The sequence below is a fragment of the Emys orbicularis genome, chromosome 1, assembly GCF_028017835.1.
Source record: "Emys orbicularis isolate rEmyOrb1 chromosome 1, rEmyOrb1.hap1, whole genome shotgun sequence".
Lineage (NCBI taxonomy): Eukaryota > Metazoa > Chordata > Testudines > Emydidae > Emys > Emys orbicularis.
Window position 1 is genome coordinate 101,769,700 of NC_088683.1, and position 17,965 is coordinate 101,787,664.

The 17,965-nt window shown below is 43.1% G+C and overlaps 1 protein-coding gene across 3 annotated transcripts in view; it reads left to right on the plus strand.

The window, feature by feature from the left end:
* The window catches only part of LARGE1 (LARGE xylosyl- and glucuronyltransferase 1), a 273,403-nt gene that overhangs the window by 230,684 nt on the left and 24,754 nt on the right, over positions 1 to 17,965 (plus strand). For all 3 annotated transcript variants that reach the window (XM_065415070.1, XM_065415078.1, XM_065415086.1), the window contains 2 exons: positions 3,544 to 3,707; positions 9,260 to 9,538. In XM_065415070.1, coding sequence (XP_065271142.1) covers positions 3,544 to 3,707; positions 9,260 to 9,538 — 443 coding nt within the window. The remainder of the gene's footprint in view (positions 1 to 3,543; positions 3,708 to 9,259; positions 9,539 to 17,965) is intronic.

The following is a 17,965-nucleotide window of genomic DNA, read 5'->3' on the forward strand; positions in this document are numbered from 1 at the left end:
TAGTGTACAAAGATCCCCTGGCTGCGCCTCCTCCTAGGAGCCACTGCCAGACATGCTGGCCACTTCCGGGAGCGGCGCGGAGCCAGGGCAGGTAGAGAGCCTACCTTAGTCCCGCTGTGCCACCGGACTTTTAGCAGTCTAAAATCTTCCAGATTGGCTTCAGTAGCCTCCAGGAGATCAAGCTCGATTCCAGGAGACTCCCAGCCAAACCGGAAGGGTTGGCAACCCTAGGTGTCTAAAATACCTTGGAGGATCTGGGCCAGACTTCTGGCAAATGCACAAAATAAAAAGACCAAACAACAGAGATTTTTTCCTCTCTAATATTTTTCTGCTGCATAGTCCTTGGTTCTGCTTGTAACACTAGTAGGTACAAAATGTGTTTTTCAACTTGACAATGTCTCCTTAATACTTGTTTTAATGAATTTAATTTTAACACACTGTAGTTATTAGCTATTTGTTGTAAAGTGCTGGACTTCCAGAAAAGAGAACACCCAGTAGATAAATACGTGGCAATTTCACTTCCCAAACTTTCTTTTTTCAGCTTTTGTCATTGGCAGTTGCCAGAGAAGATGGGTGTTTCTGCTGGAATATCACTAAGCCACCTTCAAGGGGCTGGTTTTCTTTGCTTAGTTACTTGGCTTTGGAAGATGTCTACAGAGTTGCAGTGTGGCTGGTGCCAGTTGTAGCAATTTCATTTTAAAAATGAAACTTGTCACTTGAAATAGGTTGGATAAGACAGGAATCTGATTGGCTAACTCGCTTTCTGAACATGTCCCAAGAGGAACTTTTACTGACTTTGCACTCAGTAGGTGGAGGTAGGTGCTTAGCCTTTTGCCTCATAATGGACTTGATGCTGTACAGTGCTGAGCATTCTGGCTGTGCTCCAGTGAAGAAATTACTCATGTGCTTAACTGTCAGCATGTGAGAGTCCCACTGACTTTAATGGAATGAGTCACATTCTTAAAATTAAGTTTGTGTGCACGTGTTTTGCGGGATCAAGGCCAGAGGTCTCAGAAAGTTACAGGATTGAGCCAAATATGTGGGGCCTTTCTATACATCAGGTCACATGTTATTGCTTTCCTGGTCATGGGTTACCCTGTAATTACAGCATATACGCAGACTTCTTGCAGATTCTAAGTACTAATAACATGAGGGGTCAAATTATGGCTGTCACTATGTGAATGACCTAGAGGGGAGGAAAGGATGCAAGCGGTCCTTTGATTCCCTCCTCTAGGGTACCAAAGCTGGAGGCAGCCAATTTTGGCTGCTGGCATTGGGGAGTACAAAGGAGAGTCTCTGGGACTGTCGGCATTGCTAACTAGCTCAGAGGAACCATATCTGGGCAGAGCGGGAAACAAGGACATGTCTACATCCTGTGCTCTGGGAAGTGCAGGAGGGAAGAAAAAGCTACACCTTGCCTATAGGTATAGCAGGTTCTGCTACTCACTGCACTCCCCACCAGCACCCTTGGTGGTTTTATGACTTTCACAGTCAAAGCACTGGGATACATAAGCTGCTGTTTCTCCCCCAGTGCTCAACAGAGCCCCTAGCTGAAATTTAGCTCAAAATGTTATTCTGTAACTCATAATTAAGTCTTTATGTCCTTTTAGTTTGGAACCCTGAAGAAATCTGAAGACTGCCTACTTAATAGCTGCTGTGCAATTACAAACTTATAGCCTGGTCATTTGTAAAATAAAGTAAGATCCTAAGGTATCTACAAGAAATGCTCTGTAACTATTTCTTCTAACCATTTAAACTTCAGGCTGATCTAATAAGGGAATATTAACCTCTTTTTACGAGGGAGGAAAAGAAAAACAAATGAAGATATTCCATCTAGTCACTCTGCCAATTTTGTTTTTTAGGGGAGAGCCTATGCTGCACAGTGTTTTGTAAAGCAGAATGGATAAAACACGAACAAAACGTTAAGGAATTTCTCATTTATTTTGAGGCAGAAGTGACCTAGAATTCCAAGGTAGTTTTGCCTGAGAAAAAACTGCACAATTTGGACTATAGTCTTTCCAAAAGTATTCTCATTTGACAGATATTTTCAGAGCTCAGTGAAGGACTTAGGCCCTGATCCAAAGCCCAGTGGAATCAAAGGGAATCTTTTCACTGACTTCAGTGGGCCTTCAATCAGGCTGCAAAAGCAGTTTATTCAGGAGAAGACTGAAGAGTGATATATGAAAAAGTACCACTAATTATTCCATCAGGCTGCAAGAGGGAAACATGTAGCTCTGTGATTCATCATTGATGTCAACAATTATATTTACATCTCAGACAACAGCATATTTGCTGCTGCCACAGAGTCAGCACAGATGACCTCTCACATTTAAAAATCTGCTTCATGAAAATAATGAAGCTTTTTAAAATATTCTTAACTGACCAAAAAAACAATTTTCTTTTTTTAAATAAATGCTTGTAAACCATTCATCACTAGAGCATATCCATTTTAAGGTGACATGCACTTTGGGCTAATTTGTATAGAAAAATCCTATAAAATGTAATAAAGAATGATAGCCTTGCTTAGGTTTTTTAGATCATTCTATGTAATTTATTAGAGAATTATATCACTTTTATAGGGCAGTTTGTAAAAGGTATAAAAAGACAATTGTTCTTTATTAAGTTCTAGAGTTCTTAAGAGTAATTCCCATAGAACCCTATTTAATTTCTATGAGACCCTAAAGGTTTCATCCTTATTAAATTTCATAGGACTCTTCCAGAAAGGCTAACTGCTTGGATTTGTCTTTTTAAATGAATGCTATTTAAATATTCAGTCCAGTTGTTTGTTTTTTAAAGAATTTGATAGAGGAGTGGAATTGGGATGGATCATGGTGGCTTGGCATACTTTTCTGTTCCAGAATCTAAGCTTCTCTTTTTTCTTTTTCTTTTTTTTTCCATTTAAAGCCTCCATTTTCAAAAGTGACTATTGATTTTGGGTGTTTTTGTTTTTGGGTGCCCATCTTGACCTTGAAAGGGCCTTATTTTTATAAAGTGCTGAGCATCCAACTTCTGAAAATCAGGCTCCTTTAAAGTATTTCAGGTTGGGCACCTCAAATCACTAGTCTCATTTCAAAATGTAGGCCTACATCTTTAACCATTGTAGTGGCAAAGAACATCTTCACAGTGTGAACCTAATGTAGTTCAGTGCCGTGATGTCTGCCTGAGTCTACAGACAGTCTGAAACATTAGCTCTGAGAGAGATGTGAACTACCTTATTTGTCTTATCAGAGTGATGACTCTGAAACCTAATGATAATTTAAATGCCAGTGTTGGCTGTTTCACTGCTGGTCAAAGAATCCAAAAAGGCAAGGGACAATCATACTGTAAAGTTCTGCCCAATCTATTGTAAGTGGCTTTTTTTGGCACCTTGTTCTATGACTCAAATAGATGAGGCTTGGGAGAATACCACTACTTCCCCCCCCCCCCCCCATTCAATCTGTGGTTCAGTTGTGCCAAGACCGGGCTCCCAGAACTCATTATTCTCCATGCTTTGCAATAAGAAATATGGAGTACAGCACCTTTATGCCCGATGTTTGTTTACAGCTTCAGAAGCAGCTGTCCGAGCTGGATGAGGATGACCTGTGCTACGAATTTCGTCGGGAGCGCTTCACCGTCCATCGCACTCATTTATATTTTCTACACTATGAGTACGAGCCTGCCTCAGACAACACTGATGTAACTCTGGTGGCTCAGCTCTCAATGGACAGGTAGGGAAAGCTCTTTTGTTCTATAAGGAAATCAGAAACAGTGAATATCTCCTACAAACTCCAAGACGCTTCCCAGAATTTCAGCAGTGCCATGCATTAGAGAGAGGAATATGACATTTTAATTGTGCAAATAGGGGACTTGCACTCTGAAATGAAGAAGAGTACAAGCAGGTGTTGTACAAGCATCCACGGTTTATCTATGCCAGGAACTGAGGTGCATTGGCAGAGCTGCATGAGAAGCTGAGGTTTGGAATAGCAGAGGTTACTTCCACTCAGGACTGTGGGGCATTGTTTATTTGTTGTGATTTATAATACCCTATAAAAATTAGGAGAACTGTGTACTGGATGTTGACACAGTACAAGAGCTGGTCAAAATGTTCAGCATAAAAAAAGTCTCATTTGCAAGTGCAATTTCCTCGACACTAACATTTTCCTGTGAAAAATGTCAATTTCAATCCTTTTTTTTTTTTTTCCCTCTCATCAGGAGAATTGAAACAAAATATTGTTTCTAACTGACATTGAGAAATGGAACATTTTTTCAATTTGAAATGTCAGTTTGAAACAAAAAAATTTTTTTTTTCAACATCTCAGATTATTTCATTTCTTGAAAAAAATAAAGTTTTCATGGTTTGAAACTTTTCAGAATTTATCATTCTGCTCAATTTTACAATATTTCAGTTTTCTGTTCTGAAATGGAAACTAATTTTCTGAGGGTCCAGGATGAAAATTCCATTTGCTGACCAGCCAGTACACAGTACTTGTCTTATCTAATTCCAGCAATTGCAATTAGTGGCCCACTTTCTGAAACTTAAAAATTTATATTAAAAACAACAACAAAGCCCACCCCAAAATCAACCACCTTGATTGTACTTTACTTAAGTCAGTCTCCATTTTCATGCAGTTTTTAGTCTGAATCTGCAGTCATGCCTCGCTCTGGCTGCTATCAGAATGTGTTACAAGAGGGGGAAAACACCACTTTAATCTGAACAGGCAACTGGTGCTGCATTAAGTGGAGCACATATAGAACACAATATGACACATGCACGACACCTCTTTTGCTCCCGCAGAAGGTCAGCACTATTCCAGGGAGGACCAAAGGAATTCAGATTGACAAAACATTTGCAGAATATTATAAAAATAAATACAGTCTAATGAAAGTGGCACCACTTAGCCACCTCCTCGGCACCATATTCTGCACATTCAGCTATGATTTTCCATGTTCACCAGAGCTTCGTGTATTGATTTTTAATTTAAGAAACATTTAATTTCTTAAGTGTTTGCAAACCTTTGAGTAAAAAAACCAGACTCTGAGTGAATGCCACAATAAATTAGTAAAGCTGGTATGTGTGTGTTTTCCCTCCAGAATTTAATTCAAAAGAATGAGCTGCAGCTCTGTGCCATTTCACTGGCAATGATGCAAAGTCTGATCATCTGTTCTGGATCCTCACAGGGACACACATTTTACTGATAGACAGAGCTGCACGGTTTTATTCAGAAAGAACACCCCTTCCAATGCAGTTCAGGAAAAATCCTTCCATGCTTCATTGGTGTGTTGTTATAATTTATTGATTTGGGTTGAAAATACTCTCTTTCAGCTAAAATCAATAAATAATATCTTACCAAAGAAGCATTTAGCTGTTTTATTTTTCCCTCATGTCTTTCAGTTGCTGCCTTTTTTATCTTCTTTAGCTGCTTTTATTAAGCTCCTCTATAGCAGTTATAGAGATTTGTGAATAGTGTCTCAGATAGAGATAGACATGTACATAAATGATATGCTGTATGGTATACACCTGCATTATTCCTTCAAACTATTGTAAGAAGAAAAGGGAACCCAAGTCAGCAGCTATCAGTGTCTCCAGATCTAGTCCCACTGGGGTTAAGACAGACATGATTGCAGTGATAGGTTTACAGATGTTTGTCGTGCAGGCCGGGGGGAGAGGGAAGGGGAGCAGAGGTACATTTTAGAAGTCCAAAATAGATGCCCACAGAGGGAGGCACATTCATTGGTGTTTGTTACTTGTTATATGTTGTCTTTCAGACTGATGTGTTCTCTTCTGGACATTGCTTGACTGCATCACGAGCTATGCAGGCATTATTCAGGAGTATACCTTGGCTATACTGCCTTTCTAAGGCACTGTCTGTCCTTAGCATTCAGCTGTCAGAAGTAGTTGTGACAGTGCAAGCCTGAAGTGCAGACAAAGAAAGCCACAGTTGACACCAGTTGAGTGTATTGAAATCGGAATAAGAGGGAGTCAAGTGGCAAAAGAATTCCTAAGGGGGAAGTTGATCACAAAGAAACAATCAAACAAACAAAAAAGAATTACAGTAAAATCCTCTTGACTGGCGTAGTCCCTGTTGGAAACAAACATGTACCAACTGATCATCTTGATTTGTCAGAGACTACATTGTGCTGGGCGATATTTACTTCATGAACTGCTTTAAAAGTAAGCATTGCACAGAGCAATTTTTTGAAAAACCAAAGAAACTATATTTCTTGCTTTAGAAGCCATAATTTGTAGATTTTAAGGCCAGAAAGAACAATTATGATCATCTAGTCTGACCTCCTGAATAATACAGATCATAGAATTTCACCCTGTGATTCCTGCATCAAGCCCAATAACTTGTGGTGGATCTGAGCATGTCATTTAGAAAGACACAACAGAGCTGGAAGTATTACTCCCAGGAGAATCCTGCACCAAAAAAATAAAAATTCTGCGCCAAAAAAAAAATTCTGCGCACAATATTTTAAAATTCTGCAAAATTCTGCACATTTTATTTGTCAAAATAACACGATATAATCACACGAGTTTCAATTTATTTTGGTAATTTGTTTCAAAATACCTGTCAGCAAGCATGGCTGTAACAATACAGACAACACAAAAGATTCAGAAAATGTTTTTGACAAATAGATTCCTTATTAGACATATTAATACAGAACTTTGAGTAATAATTCATTAAAACTGAAATACAGAAACTTATTTCCCACACCCCTCAAAAGCAGTGCAGAGGCTTGGGCGAGCCAGGGATAATTTAGGAGCTGAGGGAGAGGGAAGTAATTGCTAAGAAGGAGGCTAGGAGTGAACCTGGAGGGTTGTTAGGTCTGGGTGGGAGACGTATGGAATAGGGGAGGGATTGTTAGGGAGTTGTGGAGCCTCCCCGATGTAGACCCTGGCAGACCCCTAGCCTTTCGCATTCAGCCAGGCATATCTGCACATGTCCCCATGCGTCCCTGCACTCCCACTCTCTCCTCTCCCCATGTGTCCCTTACTCTGCCAGGCATAGCTGCCCCTGTCTCCATGTGTCCCTGCACCCCCACTTCCCATTCTGCCAAGCATAGGTGCCCCTGTCCCCATGTGTCCCTGCACCCTCTCCCCCATCCCCATGTGGCCCTGCACCCCCATTCAGCCCCTGCTCAATGTTATCACCCAACTAGTTCATGGCCCCAGCCCTAGTCTGTGTCCCCACTAGCCCTCTGAATCCCAGTCTGTGTGACGCCCCCCCCAGCAGCACCATGTGCCCCCTCTATCCATCCCCCCTCATATCCCATGCCTTCTCACCTGGTCCCACAGGCAGGGTGCTGTGAGAAGCCAGCCTCTGCCCCCTCCCTCTCAATGGCTGGCTGCTCCGGCCCATGAACCAGCTGCCCTCTTTTCTGGCACCACATCAGCCCCTGGTGGGTGAAAGGTGTAATTGCAGTGTGACCCCTCTCACAGCTTTTCTTCATCTCCACATCAGATTCGATTCTTCTGCAGGGTGGGGGGGAATCTGTGGGGGACATTAGTTCTGTTCTTGCTCAGTGACATAGAATTCTCCCCGGAGTAGAAGTATCCTGAAGTGAGCAAAGGTATACAGTGGGAAATTTATATGAACAAAAAACAGTTCCCTCCTAACTACTGTGCAGAGTTTGCAGACATCATCAGGCGTGCCGTTTAAATGAGTTATATGTACCATGTATCCATTGCTTAGAGTCCTTGAAAGGCATTGCTCTGCATCTGTTCCCTGGCAATTTTCCCATTTAAGCAAGGGTGCCCTTTATCTGAGATCTGATTAATAGGATTTTGCTGATTAATTGGTTTCTACTGTGTAGCAAAAAAAAAAAAAAGTATGCTTTTCTTTATTGCTTAGCTACAGTACAGGTTTTATTTATGATTCCTAAAATCAGTAGCCTAAAGCCTTTCACATACCTTTTAGATCTTTTTTTATCAATCTCTGTTTCTAATACAGCTACATGTTGCACCCTGATAATAACCTTTGTTTCAATAATAGATAAAAAGAAAATAATGCACCAGGTATGGACTAGTCAAGGTAATCTTTCGTATCTAGGGAAAAAGCTTTATATCTTCCTGGATGTCATCAGGATCACTCAAAGCTGGAAGAAAAAGCTATTAAATAAAAATCAGAATTTATATTTTGCTGGTATGAACACATCGTTCCTTTCTGCTACAAAGCTTAGGGAGATCGTAGGAGTGGGAAATTATTTCCTTTGATTACTATGATGCAGAAAACTTTTCTTGTGTCTTGTATGAATATTAATGGGGGAAAAAATCTACTGATGTGGAGATTTGGAAGGTAGAGAAAACAATCGTACTCCATGGTCTATTCTTGCTGATTTTGAATAGAATACCTGGCTATGCTTTATAGCCTTGTTTCACTTAACATTAACTAAAGATGCTTTCTAACCAGCGCCTGCTGTATTTTTAGGCATTACATCTTAATCTCTATATGTCCCTCTAGAAACTGCCTGGAGTGTTTAGAGCATTTTGACCAGATAGGATTTAATTTAGCTTTGTGTATGGAATCTATGGAATCTCTGTTTGGTGTTTTTGTCAATAATGTCATTACTGATGTATGAGTTTTTAAAAAATATTATATATAAAATCTATTTTTAAAAGTCAATGGCATAACAGCTTGGAGAGAAATCATTAAAAATTATACAAATTGATATTTTAAAGGCTATTTCTGTTTGAAATGTTTTCTGTTTATGCTCCATGGTCCAATCCCCCTGCCATTCCACCTCCTCCACACACCCCACATACCCCATCCACCCCATCCCATTTCTGTAGAAGTGCCATCTTTGTGACATTGTCCTGACAGTATGTTTTCTTTTGGTCGGTAGGAATTTTCATAAAATGCAGTAATCACCCAATCCATCACATTGTATGACCTTAAAATTTCATTCCCTCTCAAAACCTTTTAGGACCCTGCCCTTCCAGGGCCCTTGTAGTTTTATAGCAGGCCAAGTGCATTGTGGGCTTCTACATCTGTTCCCTTCCACCAGCTGCTTGAAAGGAGCTACAAAACCTTGCTAGCTGAGGTTACCTTGACTTCAGTGGAAGATGAGAGCCCTCAGAACCACCTTGGATCATAAAGCCCCCACTGTAAGGGAAAATACACAGGCAGATCCCTGCACAGAGCCCCACTGACTTCAGTGGGACTTCACATAGGTGCAGGAGTCCACCTGTACAGGCCTTCATGCAGCATCATGGTCTATGGCAGGAAGAGTTCCAGAGATATCCGTTTCCCTTTTTTGATTCTTCCCCTTCTTCTTTCAGGCTCCAGATGCTTGAAGCTATCTGCAAACATTGGGAGGGTCCAATCAGCCTAGCACTCTATCTTTCTGATGCAGAGGCCCAACAGTTCCTGCGCTACGCCCAGGGCTCGGAAGTCCTCATGAGCCGACGCAATGTTGGGTACCATATAGTGTACAAGGAGGGGCAGTTCTATCCTGTGAATCTCCTGCGGAATGTGGCCATGAAGCACATCAGCACACCATACATGTTTTTGTCTGACATTGACTTCTTGCCCATGTATGGACTCTACGAGTACCTCAGGTAAATATAGGTGAGGCTGTTCACGCACCCCCTTCCCCCTCCCACACACAGTGAAACAGTTGGGTCAGACCCTAAGTGGAGCATAATAGCTTCAGATATTAGAAATGTGTGAACACCAAGCAGAGGAGAGGAATTATTTAGGGTGGCAGAAGGGGATATAACTAGATGTAATTGATGAAGTGAAGAAAGGAGAAACTGAGACAGTGAGATCTATTAGACTGGGGAATGGTTCCAAGGGAAGTGGTGGAAGGCCCTCATTACTTGGCAATTTGAAAATTATATTGGACCAAGCACTAGTAAATGTGTAGTAGCTTCCTGTATTAGCAGGGACATGGGCTGGGTGACCTATTAGGTCTTTTCCATCTCTAGTGTGTAGGATTCTAGGATGTCTGTGACAGAGGAAACATTCAAAATGTTACTGAAATTGTTCTCCCCATGAGGTACTGTTAACCCAGCACTGTACCCTGGAAATGGAATTATGATCCAAGCAGGTTTGATATATAATTGCAAGACAAGAGCCTGCCAAGGCAGAATAATTAGTGTACTGAAATTGGAAGGGGTGACTTGAAATTGTATTGTATAGTAATGAATATGAACATACTTGACTGAGCGAACTCTGGACCTCTGATCATTTAACACAGCCTCCTTTAATGGAGACTTTTTCCCTCTGCAAAGAGAGGCTGACCACCAGAGCCCAGTGTGTGGGGTAAGGAGGACACCCCCTGGTCAGACAGAAGGATTTCAATTCCTTAATCCCTATTGAATCTCATTTTTCCTTTGCTCTTCTTCTCTCTTAACAATTGGTAATGTTTGATCAAAGTCATCCAACAAGGGTTCCAAGTATGCAGATATTCAGTTTAATTGCACAGGCCCGGGCTCTCTGAATATAAAGAGAGATACACATTTCAGTGAATGGGATTGATGCAGGAAAGCCTTTGCTTCAAATTCACAACTCGTTCAGTTTTTTTTCATCTCACACAGACACACAGTGAGGTGAGCTGTTTGGCTTTACAAGATCCCTGCACCATTTGGATGCAATCTGATTCCTACTTTTATCCCATTCACCTTGTAAATCTGTATATCGGTGTACATGCACTTAACTGCATTAAAATTAAGGGAGTTACACCCTCTGGCGTCAGCTATCAGTTTAGCCCTATGTTTCTCACCAATTTTAAGAATGTTTCCTTCTGCTCTCTTATGGTGCAAGAACCACAAAACAATTCTGCCCCTGCCCCCAAGATAACCCTCTCAGGAAACGCAAAGGGTTTATTATTATTCTCTCTTCTTTTTTTTTTTTTGGTGCCTATGTCTCATATGATACATTCCCCATGCTTTCTGCCGATTGACTTCCAGTTACAGCTCTGAAAGTGGCCCCTGTGGCTGTGACATTGGCATGTGTTCCAGAGAAAGCACCTCATTCCTTCCCACTGCTCAGAGGCACAGTAATGGAAGCCAGCACTAACAGGCAAGAAGAAAGGAGGAACAGGAGGATAATGTGGAGAAATATACTTGAGACACTGAAGGATAGAAATAATTTTCAGAGTGTGAATTTGCTTCAGATGACTAAATGGAGAGCCCCACCTAGTGGTGCCATTAGAAAGTGAGAAGATTTACACTGAATATTGCAGCTGATGTGTGATAACCCACAAATGTTCATGCAGCTCTCACACCAGTCAGACTCTAATTGTGATTCCCTGTTGCTCAGGAAGGTCAGAATTGCTAATCTGTTACTTCTGGCCCTTTACAAAAGGGCATTTTGTGAAGGGCTTTTTGTTAAATAATGAGCAGTTTTAAGCAAAATAGCATAGCAAGCTGCCAGCCTGTTTTAAATAATGGTGACCCCCCGTGTACTTCTTCATTGGAGTTCATACTGGTACCTTCTGTGGGTAGTTGATTAGTAATATACATCTGAATGGCAGAAATTGATCTTTAGGACTGCCCATGCATGCATTCATTTCTGTCCCCCCACGTACAGTAATAATAGGCTAACAGAAATAACGTATGATGCTTAAGGCCTGGCTCTTATAAAGGGAAAGTCCCTCTGATAATATATTGATTTATCCATACTGTATATCTACAGCCTACCTGGTAAGGCGTATGGGATGAGGGGAGACGTAATGAAATAATGGATATACACTTTCAGAAACACCCTATGTCAATGACTTGGCCCAGGCTGGAGAAACGTTTTGGCCTGAGGGCCGCATCAGGTTTCGGAAATTGTATGGGGGGCCGGTTAGGGGAGGCTGTGCCTCCCCAAACAGCCAGGTGTGGCCTGGCCCCTGCCCCCTGTCCTTCCCCCCCCCCCGCTTCTCGCCCCCTGACGCCCCCCCCCCCCGGACTCCTGCCCCATCCAACCCCCCCTGTTCCCTGACGGCCCCCCTGGGACCCCTGCCCCTTTCCCCCCCCGTCCCCTGACTGCCCCCAGAACCCCCACCCCTGACTGCCCCCCGCTGCCCCATCCAACGCCCCCTCCTTCCTGACTGCCCCCTGGGACACTTGCACCCATACAACCCCCCCCCGTTCCCCGCCCTCTGACCGCCCCGCCCCCTATCCACACCCCCGCCCCCTGACCACCACGCTGAACTCCCCTGCCCTCTGTCCAACCCCCCCCTGCTTCCTGTCCCCTGACCCCCCCCAGAATCCCTGCCCCTGACTGCCCCCCACCACCCCATCCAACCCCCCCCCCCCTTCCTGACCAACCCCGGAACCCCTGCCCCTGATTGCCTCCCACCACCCCATCCAACCACCCCTCCTTCCTGACTGCTCCCCTGGACCCCTGCTCCCATTCAACCCCCCTGTTCCCTGCCCTCTGACCGCCCCGACCCCTATCCACACCCCGAACTCCCCTGCCCTCTATCCAACAGCCACGCCACCCGGCTGGAGCCAGCCACGCCACAGCGCAGCACAGAGCACCGGTTCAGGCCAGGCTCTGCAGCTGCACTGCCCAGCTGCCCAGAGCATTGCGCCAGTGGCGCGGCGCACTGAGGCTGCGGGGGAGGGGCACAGCGGGGGCGGGGCCGGGGGCTAGCCTCCCAAGCCAGGAGCTCAGGGCCCGGGCAGGAGAGTCCCGCGGGCCGGATGTGGCCCGCGGCCCATAGTTTGCCCACCTCTGCTCTAGATGTATGTTGCCAGCAGCTGGATTTGAGATTTTTCACAGCTGTTTATACAAGGTCGCGTCAGTGCATTTGATCTCCATCAAAACTCTTTCCCCCCTCCCTTCATCTACTATAGCGTACGAGGAGAAAGACAGGTAGAGTTCAGAGACTTTCAGTTTACAATACTAAAGTCACCTTTATAGTGTGACCTGAGTAAAATTCTTTTGTCACCCGCAGCATTCAGTCACCTGTCACTCAGATCACCTCAGCATTTCCCCAAAGCCAAAGGCTCCTTTTTGGTAGCTGTGAGTACTATATTTGAATAATCTTAGAGGTTTTTTAGCATGAAATAACTAGACAGGTTCTTTCTCTTGAGCATCTACAGCTGCAGTGGCTAGTGCGAAGATTCCCTCCTGGCTCACCTGTTTCAAATATACTCCTCACATCCACTGACACACTGGGAGTTTATATCCTCAATGTGTTCCTCTGGATTTATACCTGCCCCTCTCTAGTATGAAATGTGAAATATTTTTGGCCGCCATGCACTGTGCATGGGGGTAACACCTCAATGGGAGACAAACTTCACAAAGTAGCTGTTAGTTTTATTTGTCAGGTGTATTTGTCGGTTTTGCAGAGAGGAAGAATGATCTGATCGACTGAGCACAGGACTGGGAACTCTTGGGTTCCAACCCCAGCTCTGCCACTGACTTGTAAATTAGTCTTGGACAAGTCACATTGGGCCTGGTCTGAGCCCCATTTGAGCCAGTGGAAAGACTCTTTCAATTCAAGGGGGTTTAGGATTAGGCTATTCACCTTTGTGTGGGAATGTCTACACTGCAATTGAAGGTGTGATTGTAACACAGGTAGACATACCCATGCTAGCTTTAATATAGTTAGCATGGCCCAAAATAGAAGTAAAGATGCAGCAGCACAGACCCTGGCATGGGCTAGTAATGTGGGTATGTACCCAGGGTTCTGGGTGGGTTTGAACAGTTTACGCTGGAATCATCGAAACATAGGCCTGGAAGGGACCTCGACAGGTCATGTAGTCCTGTCCCCTGCACTGAGGCAGGACCAAGTACGCCTAAATCATCCCTGGCAGGTGTTTGTCCAGCCTGTTCTTAAAAACCTCCAGTGATGGGGATTCCACAACCTCCCTGGGAAGCCTGTTCCAGAGCTTAACTATCCTTTTAGTTAGAAAGTTTTTCCTAATATCTAACCTACATCTCCCTTGCTGCAGATTCAGCAATCAGTGGACATGGAGAACAATTGATCACCATCCTGTTTGTAACAGCCCTTCACGTATTGAAGGCTGTTATCTGGTTCTTACTCAGTCTGATTTTTCTCAAGACTAAACATGTCCTTTTTTTTAAACATTTCCTCAGAGATCAGGTTTTCTAAACCTTTTATATTTTTGTTGCTCTCCTCTGGACTCTCTCCAATTTGTCCACATATCTCTTAAAGTGTGGTGCCCAGAACTGGACATAGTATTCCAGCTGGGGCCTCACCAGTGTCAATTGGACAATCACCCCCTGTGTCTTACATGCAATGACCTGTTCATACACCCTAGAATTATATTAGCCTTTTCCACAACTGCGTCACATTGTTGATTCATATTCAATTTGTGATCCACTGTGACACCCAGATCATTTTCTGCAGTACTACTGCACAGCCAATTAATCTCAATTTTATATTTGTGCATTTGATTTTTCCTTCCAAAATGTAGTACTTTGAACTTGTCTTTATTGAATTGCACCTTGTTGATTTCAGACCAATTCTCCAATTTGACATGGTCATTTTAAATTCTAATCCTGCCCTCCAAAGCACTTGCAACTCCTTCCAGCCTGGTGTCATCCACAACTGCACACTATTCAAACCATGCTCTGAAAACAGAATTATTAATTTCCTTCTGGGTTTTTCTGTGGCACTCATTATCCAAGTCATTAATTAAAATATTGAATAGTACCAGACCAAGGACAGACCCCTGTGGGACTCCACTAGATAAATCCACTTAGTTCAATAGTGAATCATTGATAATTATTCTTTGAGTACGATCTTTCAACCAGTTATGCACGCATCCATACCATATTTCCCAAGTTTGCTTATGTGAATGTCACGTGGGACTGTGTCAAAAGCCTTACTAAGATGAAGATATATCACATCTACAGCTTCCCTCTTATCACTAGGCCAGTAACCCTGTCAAAGAAGGAAATTAAGTTGGTTTGGCATGATTTGTTCTTGACACATCCGTGTTGGCTCTTTCTTATGACCCTATTATCCTCTAGGTGCTAACAAATTGATTGTTTAATGATTTGTCCCAGTATCTTTCCAGATATTAAAGTTAGGCTGACTGGTCTATAATTCCCTTGGTCCTCTTTTTTTCCCTTTTTAAAGATAGTACTACGTTTGACCTTCTCCTGTCATGTGGAATCTTACCCGCCCTCAAAGATAATCACTAATGGTTTGGAGATTGCTTCAGCAAGTTCCTTAAGTATTCTAGGATAAATTTCCTCAGGTCCTGCCAACTTGAATATATCTAACTTATCTAAATATTCTTTAACCTCTTCTTTCCCTATTTTGGCTTGTGTTCCCTCCCCTTTGTTGTTAATGTTAATTGTGTTAAATATCTGGTCACAATTAACCTTTTTAGTGAAGACTGAAGCAAAATAGGCCCTCAGCCTTCTTGATGACATCCCTTATTAGCTTACCTTTCCCACTAAATAGTGGACCTACACTTTCCTTCATCTTTCCCTTGCTCCTAGTGTATTTATAGAACCTCTTCTTATTGCCCTTTATGTTCTTTGCTAGGTGTAACTCATTTTGTGCCTTAGCCTTTTTGATTTTGTTCCTACATGCTTGTGCTATTCTTTTTTACTCCTCCTTAGCAATTTGTCCATGTTTCCACTTTTTGTTAGTTCCTTTTTGATTTTCAGGTAATTCAAGAGCTCCTAATTGAGCCATATTGGCCTCTTACTATTCTTGCTGTCTTTCCTTTGAATCAGGATAGCTTGCTGTTGTGCCTTTAATGCTGTCTCCTTGACAGACTACCAGCTCTCCTGAACTCCGTTTTCCCTTAGATTTTCTTCCCATGGTACCTTACCTAGCAGTTCTCTGAGAATGTTGAAGTCTGCTTTTTTGAAGTCCATTGGCCTTGTTCTGCTGCTCTCATGCCTTCCTTTCCTTGAAATCGTGAAATCTGTCATTTCATGATCACTTTTGCCCATGAAGCCTGTGCTGCCACAACTTCACTGCTATTTTTAGCCATACTAAGTAGATTAAAGCTAGTGTGCGTATGCTCACACAAGCTACAATCACACCTCTGACTGTAAGTACCCTAAATCTCAGTTTCTCCATATGAAAATGCAGGTGATAATATTGACCTACCATACAAGGGTTGTTGTGAGTATTAGTAAATACTTGTAACCATTTTGAAGAAGAAACATTCTGTGGCTGTATTTTGGAGTTAGTTTGACCTCTGAGAGGATTCTTGGGATTTAAGATCACTTTATTCCACACTACACAAAAAAACTGGTAATGAGAAATTTACCTCTATATTCTTTCCTATGGCTTATTGCTAGAGTAGAAATTTAACCCAACCTTCATTATGTCAGAATGACATATCCTACATCGGGGCTGCACACAAGGATGCCTGGGAAATGGTTTCCTGGACAATACTAACAAAGAGAAAGTCTTCACAAATTCACATATCCTTGTTTTAGGTGTTTGGGAAAATGGTAGGTATTGGAAAATAGATGCTGAGGTATTAGAACTGTACACAAATTACATAGTTTCCCCAGTATTAGTTGTAAAATATCCAGATTTATTATTGGCATTCCATTACACACATCCAGTGACAATTATGGTTGAAATCTTTCTAATTCAAACACCACAATGCCCAGCAAAAAGGTGGAAGAAAATCAAATATACTTCAAATTATGAAATGAGTTGATTGTAATAGAATGGTGCCACTAGAAAAATGAGCACTGAAAAAAATATTTTAATCAGTAAAACTGAACATATCAAGTGCAAGGAAAAGCCAGCTAAAGAGCTAGTGGTAGCTCAGCATACTGCCCTGAGTTGGGATATATTTTCCATGTTTGGAACGTAAGATAGGTCCTTTGCTCACAAACCAGCAAGGCTGAGGAAATGAAAGAGGGAATGGTTATGATATCCAGGGAAGAATTCTGGTGCTGCACCAGCTGTCGCTGTCTAGTCGGTTTGAGATGAGCAGAAGCACTTTGTGAGCTCTGCATACATCCCAAATCCCCTGTGTCCCCAGCAACTACATCCTTTCCCACCTCCTTATTTTCCTAGCCCCCACTCTCCCTCAGATTTTTGGTCAGCAGCTCCCTTTCCTCAGGAACCTCCAGCTCATAATACAAACATGCTATGGCCCCTACCCAGCCTTGATGCCCCCTGCTATTTTAAATACCACCTCGTCACTGCTGAAATCATTGAAAATGCTGTCCAGAACCACAGTCTCCATTTCCTGTCCTCCACCTCCATCCTAGATCCCTTCAGTCTGGCTTCCACCCTCCACTCCACTGAAACTGCTGTCACCAAAGTTAGTAAGAATTTCTTCATGAATAAATCACAGGGCTTCTACTCCATCCTCATCCTCCTTGACTTCTTGACTGCTTTTGGCACAGTTGACCACACCTTCCTCCTTGAAACGACGTCCTCCCTGTTTTTTCATGAATGTCACTCCTGATTTCCCTCCATCCTCTTTGGTTGTTCCTTCATTATTTCAATCTGTGGGCCCTCTTCCTCTCCTCTCCCACTTCTGGTAGAGGTTCCACAGGGCTCCATCCTTGGTTCCCTTGTCTTCTCCTGCTATGTGCCAGGCTAGGGGTCTCCAGTTCTCATTGGACTTAAGGCTGCCAAAGTTAGACAGCAGAGGCTGCTCGACAGCTTTCTGCACCAGCAGTCCTCTCCGGCCCCTCGTATGGGGAAGGAGCATTCTGGTGAGTTGGGGAGAAGGCAGGGTAGAGTGGACGTCTGTTCCCCCTGATCCTCCATGGCATAAAGCCCTCTATTGACTTTATGCACATTAGAGCTCCTCCCCTACAGCTCTAATGTGCAATGGGGCCAGGCAGCTCAGGATTAGGGCACAACAAGTAGCCCTCTGTAGTGCCCCTTCTGCATCCCTGAATGGAACATCTGCCCAACTCTCTCCAGGGACCTCGTCCACTCACATGGCTTCAATTCCCATTTTATGCAGATGACTCACAAATTTACTTCTCTACTCTTGACCTGTCTCCCTCTGTCCAGTCCCACACCTTGGCCTGTCACCCTGGCTTTTGCTTGTGGCTGTGTTACTACCCACTTATAC